Source organism: Panthera leo, chromosome A1 (assembly GCF_018350215.1).
Source record: "Panthera leo isolate Ple1 chromosome A1, P.leo_Ple1_pat1.1, whole genome shotgun sequence".
Classification (NCBI taxonomy): Eukaryota; Metazoa; Chordata; class Mammalia; order Carnivora; family Felidae; genus Panthera; species Panthera leo.
In genome coordinates, this window is record NC_056679.1 from 199312 (window position 1) to 221234 (window position 21923).

The 21923-nt window shown below is 51.9% G+C and overlaps 1 protein-coding gene across 1 annotated transcript; it reads left to right on the forward strand.

The window, feature by feature from the left end:
* The first annotated feature begins 41 nt into the window (after positions 1–41).
* Positions 42–20727, forward strand: LOC122228417 (multiple epidermal growth factor-like domains protein 11). Its single transcript, XM_042953461.1, has 17 exons — positions 42–337; positions 664–832; positions 2955–3033; positions 4594–4730; positions 5253–5378; positions 5482–5652; positions 5752–5976; positions 6230–6356; positions 7188–7387; positions 8053–8265; positions 10354–10499; positions 11013–11140; positions 11862–12027; positions 13146–13278; positions 15938–16064; positions 16372–16583; positions 20420–20727. Exons 1-17 carry the CDS (start codon positions 116–118, stop codon positions 20725–20727), a joined length of 2889 nt encoding a protein of 962 aa, XP_042809395.1. The 5' UTR covers positions 42–115.
* The last annotated feature ends 1196 nt before the right edge of the window (positions 20728–21923 follow it).

A 21923-nucleotide genomic window follows, 5' to 3' on the forward strand; every position in this document is an offset into this window, starting at 1 on the left:
GTTCTTTTGGCCAACCAAGGCAGAGATGCCCTAAGCGAGGCTTTGATCAGTGGCTACTTCATCCAACACATATTGTGCTAGGCACTGGGATGTGGCAGCAAGCCAAGCAGGGAAAATGTCCTGTCTTCAGAACTTGATATTCCAGCATGGGGACAGAGCCCATGAAGTTCAACCTCCTTATCCAGGTGGCACCTCCGAGGGGAGCTGCGGGCCCTGCCCAGCTGGCTCCTTCTGCCCTGGCCTGGGCCTTAGCTCTCCTATCAGCTCCTGTGTGGCTGGCTCTGAATGCCCCTGGGACCTCAGGACCTCCAGCCCCATGGCCATCCTCTGTCCTCAGGTACTTCCCCGGGAGCTGCAGAAGGGAGCCCAGTCCCCAAGGCTTGGGAAACCAGGGGTCCCCACCCAGGATTCAGGCTGGAGCCCTCCAACTGTGGGCCTTAGGCCAGCTCTTGGTGCCTTGTAGGAGGGACCTCAACACTCCCATCTCCCAGGCCCCAGTTCTTTCTCCAACTGGCCCACCCAGCCTCCTGGCTTCCTGCACTCCAGTCACCATGACCTGAACCACCTAGAATGAAGGATAACTCCATGACCTTCCTGAGCCCCTGAGCACTCAGCCATACCCAACCTGGCTCTCAGAGGTGCCATTTTGTGTCCAATGCCCAGGGTCACTTCTGCCAACCAGGGTCTGCTTGGCCTGTCCTGTGCCACCAAGGGGAGTACCAGCCGTCCCTAGGTTCAGACTCCTGCCTCCTGTGCCCACCTGGCTTTCACTGCCCGCATCCCGGCACCAGAATGCCCAGGCTCTGCCCAGCACATGCCTACTGCCCAGCCGGTATGCCCAGGAACCCTCAAGTCCCCATGCATCCCAGACCTTTATCTTTCTCCCCGAAATGCTCATCTTCCTTCTTTCTTTCCTTCCTTCCTTCCTTCCTTCCTTCCTTCCATTCATTCAAACTCCGTGGAGTGCCTACTGCATGCCATTGCACTAGGAGTGCCAATGGGGAAGAGCACCTGCACAACTTCCATCCTCCCCTCACTCCTACCCCATGCCCATCCTGACCGCCCCCCCCCCATTTCTTTTCTTCTCTTCAGCATGACGTACCCATGCTCAATGTCCTGCCTCTTTCTTACACTCAGCCTGGGGGCCCAGGGTGAGCACCTGGATCAGGATGATGGCAAACAGATGTCATAACCTGTGCCAGGTCTGGGCCAACAATCTGGGAGCAGCTTCCTGAGCACCACATGGAGAAGGGCTCTGTGGTGGTGTTGGGGCACAGGAAGTGGAATCTGAAGATCAGAAGTCAATGTCCCAGTGACCATGAGTTCACTCTCCTCAAGTCTGAGTCCAGTCACCCTGAACACACTGTGAATTAGCCCATGCTCACCCAAACGTTTGCATGCACACGTGAATACATACACCCATGCACAAGTGTACATACACAGGCTCATAGTGCACACATACAAACTCACATGTGTGCACACATGTACAGATGCACACACAGTGTATGCAGACACATGGAAATTCACACACACAAATGCATACAAACATACATGTGTTGTCCCCAGGCAGCCTGGCAGACAAGCACGTATCCACAAAAGTTCATAATCTTTGCCATGTCTTACATAAATTTGGGGAAAATATTCCTGAAAATTTTAGGAGTTGTATGTTACCTTTGCAAGTATTTGATCCACAGGTAATGCATACATTTGTTCTTCCTTTCACGTATATATTTAATGTTTATTTATTTTGAGAGAGAGAAAGAGAATGAGCACAAGCAGGGGAGGGGCATAGAGAATGGGAGAGAGGATCCCAAGCAGGCTCCACACTGTCAGTGCAGAGCCCAATGCAGGGCTCAATCTCATGAACCATGAGATCATGACCTGAGCTGAAATCAAGAGTCAGATGCTTAACCAACTGAACCACCCAGACACCCCTACCTTTGTTCTTCTTGTGACTATGTTGTGAAAGGTATATGTACCCCTTTCAAATGAGTGACCTTTACCCCAGAATATTTACAACATTTCAAGTTCAAAGAACTTGGCCTGTTGTCCCCACAATTACAGGTTGTATTAGTCACACACACACACAGAGGAAGTACAGGTGCCCTCTGGGAAGCACTGTTCACCTGGCTACCCAGACCCTCAGCCCACTCTTGCTGAAGTCCTGACTCTCTTTAACCTTCCCTAAGTAAACTCACACCTTTCAGCTTCTTACTTCTGTTGGTCAGGAATTTTTTTTCAGTATATCCAGCTGCTCTCTTCAAACTTTTTCCCTGCTGGGGGACTTCTCTTATTTCCCATCCCAGGTGTATACTGGGGTGCGCCTGACACAAAGCACCACAGCCCACATACACAAGAAAATGCTGAGGTCAGCAAAGCCAGAGGATGGCCTCCAGGCCACTACAAGGGTCACTGATGTAGTGCGGTTGGGGGGTGACCCAGGTTAGAGAGAAGAGAACCACAACCAAGCAGGCCAGGCAGTAAGGCACTGTGGAGGTGGTGACTTGGAGGGAAAGGCAGCTCCCAAGAGAGATATACTTAGTATGGACTGACTGGTTCCAGCTCAGTCCCAGAGAGCCCAGTGTCTGATACAGAGAAGGCAACTCCCTGAGCCCATTGGCTAGATTAATAGCCCCTCACCCTCAAATAAGCTTCACCGCTATCTGGAAATTCTTCCCTAGGGAGTTACTCTTTTTAAGAGGACAATAATCCTAGGGGGAGAGACTAAAGTCACAGCCATTTCAGCACTTTGAAGACTCTGAGAAAGCAGGGAGAAAAACTCAACACCATGGGGACTGTGGGATACTGACAGGTGGGGGACCCAGTCACTAATTACTCCAGGTGTGGAGGAGGTGGGTCCACAGGCCCTCATGTAACCTGAGCCCTCAGCTGCCCATCTTCACCAGCTACCCTACCCTCTCCAGGAACGTGGTCCCCTCTTCCATGTCCTCCAGGGACCTTCACTCCCCAAGATGCATCAGGCCTCCGGGAAGAGGGTGACTGCTCCGTCTGTCCCCCCGGTAACTACTGCAGGTCAGTGATAGTCCACGGTTATTCACCTCCTGTGCTGCTATCAAATTCTATCCTCTGGGTGAAAAGACCCACCGGGCCCCCTGGCCTTCCTCAAGGCCCCCACGCTATTTGTGGGGCAGTTAAAGTGTGAGGGGCCAGGGCCAGCTGTTAGACTATAGCCCCACCTGGCCACACAGGTCTGAACAGGGAGTCAAACCCGACAATTAGGTGAAGAGAGCCAGGACAATGGGCACAGACCTAGATTTTCTTTAAAAAATAATAAATACATTCAAATTGAGCGAGGGTCAGTATGAAATGAACATAGATCTGCTCAGTCCTGCCTAAAAACATGGGGAATTTCCTTATAGGCAAAATTCTATGTGCCTGTAGGTAATACACATACACTGAGGGAAAAGATGAACAATCCTTCCTTTTACCTCTATCTCTGAATTTTCCACAATGCGAATAGCTTTTATAATCATTAGGGCTAGAAAGACAATAAATGGTACCCATAAACAGAATAATCAGAAAGCAGGCCTCAGGATGCCCAAATTCTGCCTGAATGTCTTATACTTACTTGTTATGTATGTAATTTGTGCAATGGGGACATTCTCCCTGTAGCAGAAGAAGCCACTGGAAGAACTCTGTACTTGGGATTCAGAGATTCACAACCTGTAGGGCTGGATAGGGGTTCCCCAGTCTCCCCTGAGGCCTTGGAGACAGGCCTAGCCTCTCAAAGTGGCCCTCGGCCCAACTCTCCCAGAGTAGCCAGACTAAAGGAAAGCACACTGGGGATATCTGATCCAGAGGAAGCTCCCAACTTTCGCTGAAAACATGTAACTCCCAATTTCCTGAGACTGGAAAGAGGGGTTTTCAAAAGAAGAGCTGCTCCATTTCATGCAGAGGTGAACCTGCTTCAGAGCAGATTGTTTTCTCCTGAAAAGTGAAAGTGGAGAGTTCCTCAGATGCTCTTTCTGGAGGATCATCTCCCTATACTCAGGAAGTTCGTACTTTGATCTAGCCTGCACTCTGCTGAAGAGTTGGAGATCAGACTGGTGCCTGTCAAAGCTCAGGCCTCGGGACCTGGCAGGCCCCAGGCACTCACTGGGGGCAATGCAGGAAGCAGCTAGAACACCTGCCAGTCTTCTCCCTCCTCACTCCACAGTGAGTGTGACAAGGCCACAAAGATCCTCCAGGGGGAACTTGTCCTGCTGTCGCAGCCCTGGGTCCTCGTCTTTATCCACTGGGCTCCACAAACTCAGTGGAGAAGAGACACCCAGGAATCCATCTTTTCCTGAAGGACGTGCAGAGGTTCTTCGAACCCTGCACTGGGCCCAGCACCCCTGGGTCTGACCCTCGTGCCCTGTTTTGTTGCTGAATGAAGTATCACATCCTGTTTCTATCATGTACGTGGGTATAGCCATGTGTTGTCCTGGGGCAGAGGTCAGAAGCATTTCACACGCTGGGTCAGCATGAAACTGTCTGAAACAAGGGCCTGGGTCTCCTCTGGTTCTGGGGCACTGGGCTCGGATCACCCCTTCTACCCTGATCTCACTCTTCTCCCCCTCTCTGTACTGTTAGAGGTGGACAGGTGTGGGGGAAATGTCCTGCTGGTTATTACTGCCCCCCTGGGGCCTCCGAACTGATAACACAAGGTCCCAGGGAGTCTCAGACCTCGTGTCCCCAAGGACAGCTGTGTGCCAAGCAGTGCCCACCAGGTAACAACCCATTTCTTTTCCTTGGGGTGTGAAAGAGGCAGAGAGCAAGGTTGCTTAGCTGTCACCACCAGACCCACTCAGGGAAAGGATTTTTTTTTTAGTCAAAAACAAATTCTAAAAATAGTTGACACCCACACCTGCCTATCTCAGTCAGCAGAGCATGCATGCAACTCTTGATTTCAGGGTCATGAGTTCAAGCCCCATGTTGGTCATAGAGGTTACTTTAAAAAATCATAAAAAGTAGTGGACCCCAGTGTTATACATCTAATATGTATCTGCATATGCATGTGTATGTAATTACATACATCATATGTATGTCATATGATAGGCACCTAATGTAATTCAGATGGTTAGTGATTTGACAAACATCTTATGTGGAGCCAGGACTGGCATCCAGGCCTCTCAACTCCTGGGCCAGTAGAATCCCCCATGCCCCCCCTGGATACATGCTGTTGCCAACCTGCCATGGTGGAGCAGCCTCCCTGCCTTCCACAAGATCTGGTGTGACCCCATGTGCTCCAGGTTTTTACTGCCCAGAGGGCAGTGGAGAACCCACCTTGTGTCCACCTCACACCATGGCGGCTGCCCCCGGAGCCAAGCAGCAAGAGGAATGTGGGCCTTGCCCTGCTGGGCGCTGGTGCAAAGCTGGTGAGATACCTGCACCAGGAGTGCACGGGTCCTGAGAAGGGCAGAGGGAGGCCCGCTGGGCAGGAAGAGAGGACAGAAAGTGATCACAACCTTTGCTCTCCAGGGGACCTGGCCACCCACCCCTGTCCTGCCGGCCACTACTGCCCTGGAGGGAGTGAGACCAGCCCAGGAACCCCTCAGGCCTGCCCTGAGCACACCTATCTGCCTGCAGAAGGAGGCCGGAGTCTGGCAGAGTGCCTCCCCTGCCCTCCTGGATACCTCTGTGTGTCCCCAGGTGAGAGGCTACCTCTAGGCCAGAGGCTGAGACCTCTGTGGAGGAGAGATAAGAGGCCATCAGGGGTCCCATGGCCATGCCTGCTGTTTTTGCCCCCAGGTCTCTCCTCCCTTGAAAGCCACCTTTGTCCTCCAGGCTACTGGTGTCCAGGTGATCAGGGTGCCTTTCTCTGCCCACCTGGCACCTTTCGGACAAAACCAGGGGCATCATCAAAAGAAGACTGTGAGCTCTGTCCCCCTGGCCACTACTGCCCCCAGGCCGAGCTGAAGGATCATGCAAATGTGTTTGTGATCCCCTGCAGAGCTGGATTTGAATGCCCTGCAGGTGAGACTGCTGGCCTATCCCTCCCTCCCCAGCCACTGCTCCCATCCCTTGTACTCTCACCCCCGAGGCTTAGGCCAGGTGCTCAGGCAAGTCTTATCAGCACTGGGCGCATCATGCAGGCAAGGCATGGCCACCCGCTTGTCTTAGCAAGCCGTTTGCCCAGCCCCCCATGGCCCACTCAGTCTTGGTTGGATCTGTGCCACCTGGATACCCTCAAGACCAAGGTGCACTGGTCTGTTCCTGTCTCCCTCAGGTGCTGTGGCTGAGGTCACTTGTAGGGCTGGCTCCTACTGCGAGACCCAGACAGGGATCCCCCCACTTTGTCCTGGGGGCTATGCCTGCCCTGCTGGCTCCTCCACCTACACTGGCCCAGGGCAGCTGTGAGTACCCTCCCCTGCCTGTGTGTCTCAGCCTCAGGGATCTCCAGAGAGGAGTCAAACCCCTGAGTCCCAAAGGATTCAGGACCCTGAGACAAGTACTGGGTAACCCTTTGCTTGGACTTCCCAGCTACAGTGTTTACATGCCTCAGTCCCTGCCTCTGTCCTTAAAAAGGAAGGGAGGGTGAGGAAGCAAATCCCACTGAGATGCCCTTCATTAGTTTCCAGGGCCATTTTGTGTGGGGCGGCCAGATTTAGCAAATAAAAATACAGGAAAACCCAGTTAAGTATGAATTTTAAGTAAACAACAAATTTCTAGTATAAGTATGGCCCATGCAATATGTGAGAGTACTTATACTCATTGTTTATTCATTGTTAATTACCACTGTTTATCTGAAATTCAAATATGACTGGATGCACTGTATTTCATTTGGCAACCCCAATCCTGTGTCCAGGACTGACACTCCCAGCACTCCCACTGTGTCCCCCCATCCAGAGCCAGTCAGATTTGTTCCACTCATTCCTTTGCCCAGGGTGAAGTGGGCAGGGAGCACAGGTCTGGCCACTGCCCAATGACCTGGCCAATGGATGTGGCTCCCTCCTCCAGGATGACACCTGGACCTACTTAGTCCTCACTGGACACAAAGCCCAGCCCATGACCCCCTGTCTGGGATAATATCAGAGCTGCCCCTCCCCCAGGCAGCTTAAGGGTCAAGCATGGGGAATGTTGATGGGGGAGTTGAGGGGAACCCTGCTAGTGAGATGAGAGCCAATAGCACACACAGCCCCTTATCAACATGAAACTAGAGTCTTGGGCTCTGTGTCTCTGTGCAGCTGTTTGTTTCCCTATTACTGTCCCCTGGGCAGTGCCCATCCACATGAGTGCCCTGGGGGCTCCGAGGCACTGAACAGGAGTGGCCTCAGGGTCTCAGAGGAGACTTGCTGCCACCTCTGTGAAGCAGGCACCTACCGCAGCCTGGCTCTGGATTCCCAAGCCTGCCAGCCCTGCCCCCCTGGATTCAGCTGCCACCAGGGTGAGTTTGGGAAGCCTGGATGTGAGCAAGAGAGGGGGGCTGGGGCCTCAAGTCAGAACTGGGCAGAGCCCGGTGAGGAAGATGCAGGAGGCAGGTAGGGAGGACCCACAGAACCCCTGGGAGCAGGCAGAGGAACAGGGGCTAGTTTTTCTCAGCTAGACCAGCCACCTGATGAGAAAGACCCAAGAACATAGGGAGGACACAGGTGAAGGAAGATTCAGAGAAAGTTGGTACCACACCTGTCTTGATGTTAGTTTTTAAAAGACCTAAAAATTACAGACTGTACATCACATCGTACAAATTAGCATACTGGACCGAGTGGTCCAAGTGCTCTGAAAAACAGGACAACCACTGCCCAGTGTGTCAGCAATGCTGGGTATTCTGCTCTGTTTGCTAGAGGGATGGAAGTGCGTTCTGTGGTGCCCCAAAAGTCAAGGAGGACTGTTTTGGGCGGGGGGGGGGGGGGTAGATACAATAAAGCACAGAGCCTCCACTGTCCTCCCTACAATCTAGATCTGCCCTCAACAGTATTTGCTTTGCTATCTCCCTCCCACTTTCCACCCCACCCATACCCCAAGTTCCCTCTTCCCCTGGACTCTGCCATTTCTTAGTCCCCACCTGAGCTGGAGTCCATGGCTCAGAATTTCCCCTCCATTTCCCTCCAGGAACAGAGAGTTACCACAGCCAGCCCTGCCCAGTGGGGCATTACTGTCCAGCCAAGACTCACAGCCCCAGGCCCTGCCCCTCAGGAACCTTTGGAAACAGCAGCCAGGCAGGGGCAGTTGGAGAGTGCCTGCCATGCCCCGCAGGCACCTTCAGTGCCCATCCTGGCCAGGCCGGCTGCCTCCCCTGTGGGAGCTCTTCTTTCTCTCCACCTGGTAAGTCTCCACCCATGCCCACTCTCTAACTGGCTAATTGCCCTGGTCTCAAATACACCATTTGTCCCCTTAGCCTTATGAGACATCCTAAAGCTATGCTCATCTCAGCCTCTTAATGGTACCTTTGAAGTGGTAAATGCCTTTCAGGAAAACGGGGTGCCAAATGTGGGGCTCACCCCTCTGGATTTTCATTCTTTCCAAAATTGTTTTCCCCTTAAGTTCCCAGTTAAGTTCTTCATTCCTTCAAACAGATGTTTTCCATATTTTTTCTGACCTTTCTAGTTATATGTCATAGGAAGATACTCTGCCATTGTCAAAGGTAGAAAAAATCTTGTAAGTATATGCACTTTTGTAAACTGCCATTTTCCCTTTGGGGATGAAGTAGGGGCTTTTTAGTTAACTTATTTTAGAGGTTAGCTCACAAATGCCAAGTTCCAATTATTGTTGTTAGTGCCACAAAGACACTATGGAAGATATGAAGACAAATAAAATAGGAAGAAAGAAAATATATAAGAAATTGGCAGAAGCATCAAGTGCCACAAGAAAGAAAAAAACAAGGAAGGCTGGATAGTTCAAAATGGGAAGAACTGAAGGATCAGGGAAACTTATGGGAAAGATTGTATTTAAACAGGAACTTGAGAATGAGTAAAATCTTGTTGAGTTGAGATTGTTGGGGAAAGATATTAAACAATGATTCTTTTAATATAGATCCATGATTATTTCTATAGTCATAGATGCCAGGCCAAGAGTTTTTCAAAATAATGTTTATTTAGGAAATTAATGTGAAGCACTGCAAAAGTAGAGTAGCCCATATTCAACAAAGGACAAGCTCTCACAGCTGCTCCCATGGAGTCACTCCTTCACCCAAGAAGTCCCAAGGCTCTTCTGTGGAACTACAGGTCCCACAAAACCAAGTGGAAGCCCAGTTGGACAATGAGACACGAAAGACTCCTGGATCCGATCTGAGAGTGCCCAGGGTGTCAGCAGGGACCTGGTCCAAATGAGCCAAAGAACATACTGAAGTTCAGGATATTAGAGAGGGCTTGACCATCTATAACCTCACTGGTGAGAGTTCTCTGTGTCACTTCAGAATTAATTCCCTTCCTTCTCTACAGTATAAATAATTATTTCTCTTGTCAGTGGTCCCTAAATTAATTTGGGGAAAGAATATGACAAAGTCCGCACAAAAAAAAAAAAAAAGTCAACTTTCAATCCATTCAACAATTTCTGCTGAGGGCCTTTGGGCTACTATGCACAGTGTATGAGTGATTATCTTCAGGAAGTTGACATGTGCGAAACTTTAAATGAGTTTTTAATTCTTCCTGAGCAGATGACAGTCCCAACAGGGGCAAACAAGCTGGAATTGCAAAGAACCCTAGTCAGCTACAAGGTCCCAATCTCTACCTCTCTCCCAAATTGTTCTCCCAGAAGAACATTCACCTAGACTCCTTTGGTCTCCCATATAAAATATGAACTTCCCCACTCATCACTTTATCCTCTGCTGAGAATCCCTGTTCTCTTGGCTCTGTCTATCCAATCTAGACCATCCTTCAAAATCCTTCAGAGACCTTCAGTCTCTCCAGCTCCCTCTCTTTCTGTTGTCTAGAGACAGAGGCCCGTGCTAGTCCTTCAGAACAGGCCTACAAGGCTTTGTGTAGTGGATAGGAACAACACTTTCCATGAGGTGTCAAGTGCTTTCAATTATATCAGTAATTTGCAGCCCCAGCTACACATTAAAGCACTCAAGGGCCTTTTTAAAAAAGTAGATGTTCTGGCTTCACTTCAGAGGTTTTTATTAAATTTGCCTAAACGGAACTTGGACATCCATGTTTTTTTAAAGCTTCTCAGATGAATCTAATTAAAAGTCAGGGCTGAGAATCATTGACTCAGAAGATTTCATTCAATCCCCACAAAGACTCCTAAGGTCAGACTCTGGCAAATGTGGTTATCTGATCTCCCTAACCCTAACCCTAACTCTAACTCTAACCCTAATCAGGTACCTGACTGTGGACAGGGAAAGAGAGCTTTCTCATATCATGGTTCACTGTTAGGCACCTGTGATGGGCCATAGGGCTTCTCTATCTCCAGGTGCCTCCCACTGCACATGTCGGGGCCTTAACAGGGTCTTCCAGAAGTCAGATGGTTCCTGCATCTGCCAGGCAGGACATGAGTCCTACAGCAGGAGGGGCCTGGAAAGTGAGGAGAGCGACAGTGATGAGGACTGTCAGCCCCAGGTAACACCTCACTCAGCCTTAGGAAAGGAAGGCTTGGAGAGAGTGAGGAGAGGTAGCATTTATGGGTCCCTCTGCATGCCAGCCGCTTTTCATTGTCTGTTGGGTTAATGTGTAGTCCTTTGTGCTGGATGGATTACCTCCTATACAAATGAGAACACTTTAGAAAGCTCACATGATAAGACATATTTCTCCTTATCATAGACCCACAAATTTCAGCATTCATTATAAAGGATCTTAGGAGAGTAATTTGATCACTCCACCCAGTCTCCCTAGAGTTGGACCTCCCAGTTACCTCTTCCAAGCAGCAAACTTGTCTTCTATTACTATTGTAGGTTCCCTCTACCCTCAAGCCTAACCTTAGTCTTAGGGTGCTGACTAAATGACCTCTCAGGGAGCCTGGTTCCCCAGAGGCCCCACCATGTCCCTGGAATGTTCTCTGATGCTGAGAGTGCCCTCATCCTGGGCCTGCAGGGGGTTCCAGAGCCAGGACTCTTCTCCCACATCCTCCTTCAGGTCGCTGAGCGCTGCTCAGCTGGAGAAGTACGTCTGGCTGCCACCCGCAAGTGTGTGTCCCCCCAGCTGCACAACTGCTCCTCTTTCTGCCACCCAGTGGATGGGAAGCTCAGCGCTGAACTGGGCATGTGAGTGACAAAAACCTGCTGAGAACAGAATGAATTCATCGTCTCCAGACAGGTCCTGACTGTCCCCAGAGAGTCCCTCTGGAAAGGTTGGGCAGGACCCAGCTCTGATGGGAGACTGAGCCAAATACAATCTCCTTCCAGAAGCTGCCATGTCAGCATTTCCCAAGAAGGGGAATCAGGCCAACACCAGCCAAGGCAAGCAGCCCAGAGCTGAGGAGGTACTGGCAGCAAGGCAGAGCGAGCGCCATACCCCAGGTCCCTGAGCCAACTGTTAGGAGTGACCCTGGCTAGATGCCAAGCCGAGAAGGGCTCTGATTTTGTCTGGCTCTCCAGTCCTCCCCCTGGCCTGTGGACTGAATGGTATCCCCCAGCAGGCAGGGCCAGGGAACCATTGTGCTAGAAGGTCCGCTGGTTCCAGGCTGAACAACTCTCTCTCCTCACTCTTGCCTCAGCAGGATGCCCAAAACAAAAATGCTGAGCTTGTCAACTAGGATTTGTCCCAGGCACTGCTCCTGTTCTGGAAGCTAGTGCAGAAGCAGGGGCCAGAGAGAGCACATTTTAATGAGTCATCATGGACCTCCATTGAAAGTGCAGTCACTGCTTTGGAAGAATAGACAGTTCAGATCCTTCTGGAGGTGTCTGTACTAGTGGAGGGGTGTCAGGAATGGGCAGCTGCGCCATACCCACCAGGACAGACCTCCCAACCTCTCCTCTCCTGCAGCTGCCAGTGCCAGGAATATGTTTCAGCAGAAGAGCTCTGTGATGCCCAGTGTCTGGCTAAGGCCCCCCAACTTTCCCTGGCCTGGGGTTCCAGCAGGGAGCTGATCCTCAGCGTGAAGGGCGAGGCTGGAGACCATGACCAGAGGGTGAGCCCACCTTGGGGAAGGGCTGGGATAGAAGGGCAGCCTCTGCCTGCTGGGGACAAGGGGGAAAAAATCTCCCAGGCACCCTAGCTGCAGAAACCAGGCAGCAGAAGAGGGAGCACCACCTCAGTGGCTCAGTCGGTTAAGCATCTGACTGTTGATTTCAGCTCAGGTCATGATCTCATAGCTCATGAGATTGACCCCCGCATCAGGCTCTGTATTGACAGTGCAGAGCCTGCTGGGGAGTGTCTCTCTTCCTCTCTCTCTCTCTCTCTTTCTTAAAATAAATAAAGTTAAAAAAAAGGGAAAATCCATTTGATAACCAGTCTTTCCTAGTCTGTTGCTATCTGCATGAATTTCTGTTCCATAGGCCGGAGGGAAAGGCAGAAAGGAAGTAAGTGGTATTTCTTATGTTGATAATGTCAACCATCCAATTTGAAAGCCATTAAGAGAGCCGAGAAAGCAGCAGCTTGACTTTATAGAGTGTTAAGTGAAGCCCAGGGGCATGAAACCACTCACTGTGGTCACAGAAATGGTGTGAGCCCTGCTGGAACTGAGCCTGAGCCTCTTATCAAGGGCTGGACCTCTGGCCACAGGCGGGGCCTTCTCTTGGCTACAATGGTGTTGGCTGAGGCTTTCTTCAGGGTCTCGATGCTTCATCAGGGTGGGAGGGGCAGAAGACCAGGGCCCAGATGCAGTGCAGGTCCCGCTCACCCTTATGTTGGCCTACCAGAAGGTTCTAGATGGCTGTGTCTACTTGCCACTGAAAGGGTGGGGAGATCATTGGTGTGACACTGGACAGCAGATTTGGGGTGATAGTAAGATGATTGTTCTGAAGAAGTTGTTCTGTTCATAGGACTTTGCAAATAGAAAAGGAGCAATTGATGACCCAGGACAGGGACAAGAGTCAGGGGTGTTTGCTGAAGACAAAGAGGAGCCCTGGGCATAGGAATCCCGCTGGGCAAGTTTCAGTAAGGAAGGAGACAAATCCTGAGGGATGTGGACAGTGGATATCCCTGAACTCAGCATCACCAGGGGCTGTGCCAAAGGGCTCAGTCTGGGTTTCTGGCCATCCATCTCTGCAAACCTCGCTTCCCCTCTGGCCCTCCCCAGGTATATAATGCTGTGCTGTATGTTCTCAGGAAGTATCAAGCACTCTGGGCCCAGACCAGTTCTTCCAAGAGAATGCCAGGGTCCATCTGGTCCAATGTGGTCCCCGTGGCATCTTTGGCTTTGTCATCTCCAGAGTGGACATGCTTGACTCTTTCCTCCTTGGTAAGCAGAGGAGGAATACCAAGCCCAGGCTTTCCCAGAGCGAGTGCAAGGGGGTAAAGGCTATGGCTGCATTCTTTCAGCAAGGGATGGCCCCTCGGAAACTTCTCAGCCCTGTCTTGGTGTTCAAAAGGTGAGAGTCAGACAGGGACCACAGAAGGCCATATAGGAAGACAGTCTTTGGGGAGGTGAGGGCTCCAGAAGTGCTGAAACTGCTCCTAAAAGGGAATCGAGACAGGACAGGGCTAGTAGGTGGGTGTGTGTACCCCCCCAGACAAGCCCAGATCCTTCAGCTTTCCTTCCCCAAACTCTCCCAGAACCACCTGTATCCAGCCCCTGGCTACAAAGGTATCACCGGACTGCAGGCCTGGAGCACTCTGTCCCTCAGGACCCTGGCATTCATCTCCATATTCCAAACCCAGTGGTCTGCCTGAAAGAAGGGGACGTGATTCTTTTCCAGCTTCACATTCTTCCTCACAGTGAGTTCCCTAATTCAGTACCTGAGACCCTCCCTCGGGCTCGGGCTCTCTCATCCCTCCTCTGCCTGGCTGTTCTGTGACATCACATATAGACCACAACTTTGAAGTAGCAAGTAACAAGCCTGTGCTGTCCCCCTGCTCTCAACCTGATTGGTCACTTGCTGTGGGCCTCCCTTCACTTGTTGGAGCAGATGCTCTAGCTCCAACATTCCGCAACTGCTCCCTGCAGCCCATGGGTGTCAGATTTTGTGCTTTGGGTGGAGGCAGGGACTCACCAAAGTGACCTCTGCTCTCAGCCAGCCCTCCCGCATGTCTGCTCTGTGCCACACAGTCATCCTTTCAGGGCCTGAAGCCCCCAGAGGCAGACTTCTCAACCCCTCCTGGTAGCCCCCTCCATCTTGAGACACCTTGGTTTACAATGATTGTCATCCTTGTAATGAGCAGAAGCCTGCCTCCCTGTGACTCCCGCCCCTGGGAACCTTACAGAACAAGACTTTTTCCTCCATGAGACAGCCTTCCCTTAGAGAAGAAGTCTCATCCCTCCAGCCTCAGCATCCACCTTGCATGCATTGTGCACAGTCCGGGCCCTCAGTAGACCTTAATTCCCTCCCTTTCTCCTGCCTGGCACTTCCCCGGGGTGCTGCTGTGGAGTGGATGGGCATTCCCTGCACACCCAGCCCACCTGCTCACATGCAGATGGCAGATGTCACAGTGCTGCCCCACTCACATGTCCCAGGACACCAGCTGGCTTGGCAGAAACAGGCACAGGTCTGCAGCTCTAAAGACATGAGAGAAGATGAGCACCTGGGTGGCTCAGTCGGTTAAGCGTCCGACTTCAGCTCAGGTCACGATCTCGCGGTCCGTGAGTTCGAGCCCCGCGTCGGGCTCTGGGCTGATGGCTCGGAGCCTGGAGCCTGCTTCCGATTCTGTGTCTCCCTCTCTCTCTGCCCCTCCCCCGTTCATGCTCTGTCTCTCTCTGTCTCAAAAATAAATAAACCTTAAAAAATAAAAATAAAAAAAAAAAGACATCAGAGAAGCAAGAGAGCAGCCAGCTCCAGGCCAGTGTGGGTTGGGCTTTTTTCCCCCTCCAACAGATACATTTTTTAAGGAATAGATTTTGAGGATAAAAACATGGAGCAGAGAGGTATGGAATAGAAAATAAATGCAAAAGCAGCCTGATTTGCTAATTGTTTTAGAACCACAATAAATTAGTACAGAGAATGCCCTGTACAAACAGCACAATAATGGTTCAAAGATTAAGGTGCTCCCTCAGGCAAAGCTGAAGATATCAGTATCTGGTGTTGGAATTTATGCTGCAGTCTTTGTTCTTAGATGGATCACTGGGTATGTGGCACAAGCCACACTTTTAGCCTGATTTAAACAGGAGGATGGCCACTTGGCCCAAGAAGTAGATGAAGTGCTTTGTTTCATGTGTCACATAACTACTGAAGTTCCTCCCCACAAAGCAGTGCCAAGGCGAAACAAAAGGGGAAACAAATCCCAGAAGGTGAACTCCAAATATTCGTGCCCCAGTTTCCAGGCCAGGTCTCCCATAAAGCCCCCAGGACCTGGGGCAACCTGCATCCTCTCTCAGCCTTGCTATTTACATCTGTGAAGTGAATGCAGTTGTGTTCCCCCTTCTCCACGTGCTGGGGGAGGTGAGTTCAGAGCCCCATCTTTCAGGGGGGTTAGGGGTGCTTGGGAAGAAGAAGTGATACCTGTCATAGGAAAAGACCCCCTGTGCAGAGGGAATTGCCTGGCTGGGCCCACCTGTATTTCTGCCAGGCGCCCCATCCACCCCCTTAGCTGCTCATTCTCCCAGCCACCCCACAGCATGTACTGACTGCCTGCTGCATGCACACTGCCTGTCAGGGGTACAAAGCTGAACAGGTCCCACCTCTGAGAGTACCAGGGCATCTGGCTGTGCTCACCCACAAAGGGCATCAGGGACTGGGGGCCTCTGCAATGGGCTGGTGTGCTCACTTTGCAGGCTGCCTTGGCACCAAGAGTGTTAAGTGTGTTATCATATACATGAAAGGATGAAACGTCATTTCATTGAAAACATGTCTTCTCAGTTTCCTCACGGTCTTGAGGACAGACCCTGAGCTGCCTGGATGTGGGCTGCCCAGAGCTGGCGCTGAGGAGCCCCCTAGAACCCAGCACCACCTGACTTCCTTCCCCAGATCGCTCAGCCAGTCACTACCCTGTGTACCAGATGCAGCATTTGTTCAACAGCAACCCCAACTGGGACTTTGGGGCCTTCAGGAGACTCAGCCACCTCGTGCGAGAGACTCACCTCAACTTTTCAAGGTAATCTCTGCTGAGCTGCCTGGGAACTTGGAGGAACCATGCTTCCTCACATGTAGGTCACAGCTAGGGAGGCACTAGGAAGACACAGAGGAGGATGTGAGTCTGTCAACCATGTGGGAGGTGAGGCCAGAAAAGACCAAGGACAGGTGAGGCCTCCTGAATGCATGGAGGGCAGCGATTTGGGAGTCATGGGCAGCTTCCCTAGACCACATTATTCCCGTGCATGGGGAGGAGCTCACACACTCGGTCTGGGTTAAGCAGCCCAGCAAAGCTAACTTTCCCTATATTCTGGCCCTTCGTTCCCCAGGTTTGCCCACCAGTTCCTAGATCCAGGCACATATGTGTTTCGAGACAACAGACTGCCTGAGAGCATCATCGTGGTGCTGGTGAAGAAGAAAGGAGTGGCCTGCGATCCTGGCCTATCCCCTGTGCAGCCCTCCTCCCCATATCAGCTTGCCAGGCATGGGGTCCTCAGGCACAGGCTGCTAAACCTGGGCCCAGACTGGACAGTGATCACAGGTACTGACCCCAGGCCAGAGTAGCCATGACCTGGAGGGGGCATGGGAGAAACCTTGCACAGCAGGACCCTTCAGTGCATGTCCAGCCCTACCTGTAACTCTAGGCATGGCCCCAAAGACTTCAGATGGGCACTAGGACAACCTTGTCCCTGAACTAGGACTTCATTTGCCAGGTAGAGAATATTTAATTTCCTTCTTGGGGTCCTTCCCTTTCTTCCTACCTCCCAAGCCCCTCAGTTTTGGGACCTGTTCTTGTGAACAGGGTCTCGTGGTCAACAGCACCCCTGAGTGGAGTCATAGGCTCACCAAGATGTTCATTTTAACCTCTTCTGTGTGTGTTTCCATCCATTTTCTTTCCTTCCTGTCTTCATGAGTCAGCAATCTCACTGAGCTTTCCAGGCTGAGCCTCAGACGGTGGGTCTGTCATGGCCCCTTGCCCAGATGGGCAGGAAGAAAGCAGCCCTGCAGTGGCTGAGGCATAAAGCCTGCAGAGGCTCTGAGTGGTCATCATGTGGCCTCTGCCTCTCTGTCCTAACCTTGCAGGAGTGCTGCTGGCTGTTGGCTTGGCAACTGTGCTGCTGACAGGCCTCGGCCTTGTGTTGAGGCCCTCCCTGGCTCAGGCCTGCCCTGTAAGGGCTTGGAGGCCCCAGTGGAGGGGCCTTGGGGAGTCTCATGTGCCTGCTGAGTATGTGCCCTTCAGGGACAGGTGAGTCCCCTTCCACCCTTCACTCCTTTCCCAGCCTAGGGGCCACAGCATGTGTGGCCACTCCCCACCCTGGCCCTGCCCACATTCATGATCCCGGTGCTGGCTCTGGAGACTCAGGAAAGAACGCCCTCTTTTTTTTTTAATGTTTATTTATTTTTGAGAGTGAGACAGAGACAGAGCATGAGCAGGGGAGGAGCAGAGAGAAAGGGAAACACAGAATCCGAAGCAGGTTCCAGGCTCTGAGTTGTCAGCACAGAGCCCAAGGCAGGGCTCGAAAGCACAAGCCATGAGATCATAACCTGAGCCAAAGTTGGATGCTTAACCAACTGAACCACACAGGTTCCCCAAGAACACGTTCTTAAGCTGACCTGTGATATTCATCACTGGCACTCCTGGTCCATGTGAGCCCTGTGCCACCTGAGTATGGGTTCTTCTTTCCAGCCTTCTGTCCTATGAAGAACTCAGTCCGTGGGGCTCTAGGGAAGGAGCTGATTCCAAGGAGAAAGTCATTACCTGGAGCACAGGTACCACACCTATACACAGCAACTCCCCTTCTCTTCTTCACCTGCCCTCCACCCCCACCTGCACCCCAGGTACACTCTGGGGAACATCTCACATTTCTATAGCACTGACAGCTTAGAAGACACTTCATGCTTTCCATCTGATCCTCACAATGGCACCAAGAAGTGGGTGTTTTCAGGTGTTGTACAATCCCTATTTAATGACAAAGAGATTGAGACTCAAGGAAATCCCCTGAGATCCCCAAGTGACAAGGGCTAGAGAGTAGGTGCTTCTGGGCTTGAATCAAGGGCTCTCTAATCTTTGCTGTGCTGGTCAAGAGTTCTTGGGAACCCAAGGGCAATTCTCCAATCTCACGGCCAGCTTGCTCTAGCTCACCACAAGGGCAAAAATGAAGTTTGTTCTACAGAATCCCTTTACAGGATCACTCATCTGCCCCTGTCAGTTCCTCTTCTCGCCTGAAGAACAGGATATTGCCTTGGTTCTCAGGAGGACCTAGAGGGGCCACACTTTCTTCCCAACCTCACTTGGCCCCCAGTACCTACTGTGAGGAGGAAGTGTGTGCAGAGGGGCATGGAGAGGAGGCTCTGCCAACACCCTTCACCTGCTTGGGAATAACAACTGGACTGCCTCACTTCAGACATCAAAGGGACAAAGGAAAAGCCCTGTAAGCTCTCCTTGATGTGGGTTCACACAGTTTAGAGTCTACCTCCATTTGTCCCTAACTACAGTGTTGCAGAGACCCCAGGAAGTACATTGAGTGCACAAGGACCTGGAGGAGGCAGTGAAGTGAGTGGTTATAAAGCACAGTCATGGGACCAGACCAGCACTGGAGTCTTGCTAGCTTTGAACCTGAACACAGGTCCACACCACACACCCCTCCTCACACCACACGTCCACACATCCACAAGCATCCACACATATACACATTGCACACACACACACACACACACACACACACACACTGTCCAAGGCAGGCCTAGCTCTGTGCAGTCCTGACTATGACTCTGCCTAGGGCTCAGACGCTGGTTATCTCTTTCATAGTGATAGATCTGGACAGTGAGGACAGTACCTCCCTGATGCAGGCAGAGGGAACTGACTGAGTGCAGGACAAATCTACCTTCCCCACCTTGGATCACCCCTCAGGGGTGATCAGCAGGGTGGGCTGTGAAAAGTGTGTATAATGTGGACACAGGGAAGGGTACACAGAGTCAGGGATAAAAACCAGGATTTTAACCCTCAAAGGAAGTCTCAATTCAGGCTCAGGGCTGAGGGTGGGGGGCTCATCGCTGAGATCTCCCACAGGAGGAGGTGTTGGCACAAGGCTCTTTTGGTAAGAGGACTGGCCTCTAGGGGAGGGTGAAGTGCCCCTACATAGTGGGGGGTGTGATGGGTGCACAGAAAGAAGAAGCTTGATGGTGTAAGAGGTCTGGAAAGCTGCCTTCCCACTGCCTTCCAACCTGAGTGGCTGGTAACTCAAGGGACAGACCTACCCAGGCTGCAGAGAGGAAAGGAAGGCAAAGTTGGCCATGTAGAGGCTGGGCTTACATTTGTTGCCCAGAACAAGAACTCCCACATCACTTTGCCAGCATGAATGGGGCTACCTTTCTCCCCTCACGCACCCACCAGGCCTGGGAAAGAGCAGTGTATGGCCTGGCAGTGGATACTCACTCAGCTTCACATTCCACTCCTGCAGGCCACTCTCTGAGCAAGCCCCAGGCCAGCATGGCCACCTCCGTTCCTTCTTCCTTCTTCTTTCTTCTTCCTTCTTCCTTCTTCTTTCAAAACCCAACTCCATGGGGGAAAGACTGTCAGAAAGGGGCCTGCTTCGCTCACATGTGCCTTAGCAGAGCAGAGTGGGCTTGAGGGAGAAGGAGGTCAAGGGGCTTAAGACCCTTGGCAAGGGGACATCCCTGCAGGGTGTGAGAGAACCACGATGGGGCCCAGCAACCTCAGTGGAGCTGTCTGGTTTACTCCCCTGGGCTCAGCTCGGGTCACACTCCATCCAGAAGCCTACACCACACTCCACACCTCAGCTAGATGAGTACTTAGTGACCCTCTGCTGTCTGCCGGGTACTGTGGGACACCTGGGGCTAAACAGGAGTCCATAGAGCAGTGGGGACAGGTGGGGCAAGAGCTGTCAAAGGGGAGCACAAGGTTGTTAAGGAGACATAGGGACAGTGAGATGAGTTCAAGCGGAGGGAAGGGACAAAGGTTACTTAGCCAGATGTGGCCTGGGCGACCCAGAAAACAGCCTCCTCAAGGACCTGCTGGCTTGTCAAGGCCAGTGAGACCCACCGTCAACAAAACAGGGAGGCAGTGCCCACCACCCAACTCTGGTGTGACGCCAAGCCTGACGGACAGAGGCTGCAGGACCCCCTCTCTGTCACACTCACACTCAAGTTCTCTCCACAGCCACTGCCACCTCCTGCATGGGAAGGTCTCCCGCCTCCTTGCTTGCCTTTCCTCCCAGCGCTAACCCTCCCCCCGTGCAGGCTTCCTCTGTTCTCACTTGTCGGTGCTGGAAGGAAGGAGGGAAGCTGTACAGCCACTCCGGACGCTCCCACCTCCGGCTCCATTGCACAGCCTCACTCTAAGCCTCCTTCCTGCAGGAGAACCACTCCCCTTGAAGACCCTGGAGGACTTCAGTGTCCGCACTCTCTATGACAAGCTCGAGGACCAGAGCCTACACGTGGCAGCCCAGCTGAGCAAGCACAGGAGCGAGGCACTGGCCTTCTATAGGGGTGCCAGCCAGCAGCTCCAGGGGCTCAAGGTCCGCCACAACTCCCCAACAGCCAAGCTACCCTCATCCCTACCACCCCAGAGAACAGGGGCCCCACTCACCCACTTCTGGAAATTGCTAAAGACTGACACAGCCCTGGTTCTTCCAGGACTTTCTCCAACACCTCAGCACAACTGAGTGGCAAGCTCTGGACAAGGGTGGAGACCCAGAGATGGAGGCCACAGCTGCCACCAGGACAGACACTGAGCAGAGTGTGGAATCATGGGGCTGCCACACTGCAAGTCTACCTAGGGAGCCCTGGCAGCATCCTCTAGGTGAGAGGCAGGTGCCCAGGGATGGGACAATGATGGCAGATGGAAAGTCATAATATTAACTCTGACTTTGTATAGCACCTAAGTGTGCATTTCACATTTGTCATCTCACTTGACGTTCAGCACCCCTGTGCCATAACTGGACAGCATCTTCTGACCACAGAAGATGGTCCTGGGCCCAGGGAGCGGTGTGATTTGCCAGAAGAGAAGGAGACTCATATAACACATGGCAGAGTGATGTCTGCCCAGCTTTCCTGTCGGCCACATCCACCACTGTGTTTTAGGGCTGGCCTTGTGTAGGATATCAGGGTAACAAGGGCCCTAAGGCTTTTGAGAGTCTCCCTAGTTTATACCTTTAGTTCTATTTTTCTAAAGGGCATAAGTAACACATGCTCCCCACAAAAGTTCCATCAGTACAAAAAAGTAAGCAATGGGAAGCTAAAGTCCACTTGAACCCAAATCTCAGCAGCCTCACAGGTCTGTGAGTGAGTATTCATTTGCTCTTCTGTGGACCCTGTGGAAGCCCCTTCCATGACAACCCATACTCTGAAATACTCCTGCCACTCGCAAGAGTCTAAACTCTTGTAAAGCCTTCTTCCTTTAGGACCTGGGTGTTGAGCTTCACTGCAAAGAAGCATGTGTTCAGTTCCCACCTGGACTCTGAGTCCCCAGGCAGGGCTTGTGACAGGACAGGAACGGGGTGTGGAGGGACATCCATGGGCCTCACTACCTGCTCTGACTTAGAACCACACCCAGAAATCTGAGAGCCCAAAACTGAGCATCATCCTGGGTGGGTCTAGCAGATGGCAGCTCTGGGCGTGTGGTCTCTAAGCTACCCCTGAATGGCCCTGATGTCTCTATGTTTGGGCTACTGACTAAAACAGAGCTCTGGCTGCCACAGTGGGTGACCCTGGCTCCATGTTAGAAGTGGTCAGTGCTGTTGCCCCTTTGCTCCTGGCTCCTCTCCCTCCCTGTGAGTGCCCAGTGGATGCCAGTCTAGGTAAGAAGGGGGCTACCAGGCTGCTTTCTGCAAGGCTGTATCACTTGTTTACTTTTTCCATG

Excerpts from the sequence above, each read along its gene's own strand:
- LOC122228417 (XM_042953461.1), top strand. The coding sequence starts at position 116 with ATGTCCTGTCTTCAGAACTTGATATTCCAGCATGGGGACAGAGCCCAT. Across the intron at positions 13,279-15,937 it reads GCTTGACTCTTTCCTCCTTG|ATCGCTCAGCCAGTCACTAC; the intron begins GTAAGCAGAGGA and ends TTCCTTCCCCAG. Across the intron at positions 16,584-20,419 it reads AGACTGGACAGTGATCACAG|GAGAACCACTCCCCTTGAAG; the intron begins GTACTGACCCCA and ends TCCTTCCTGCAG.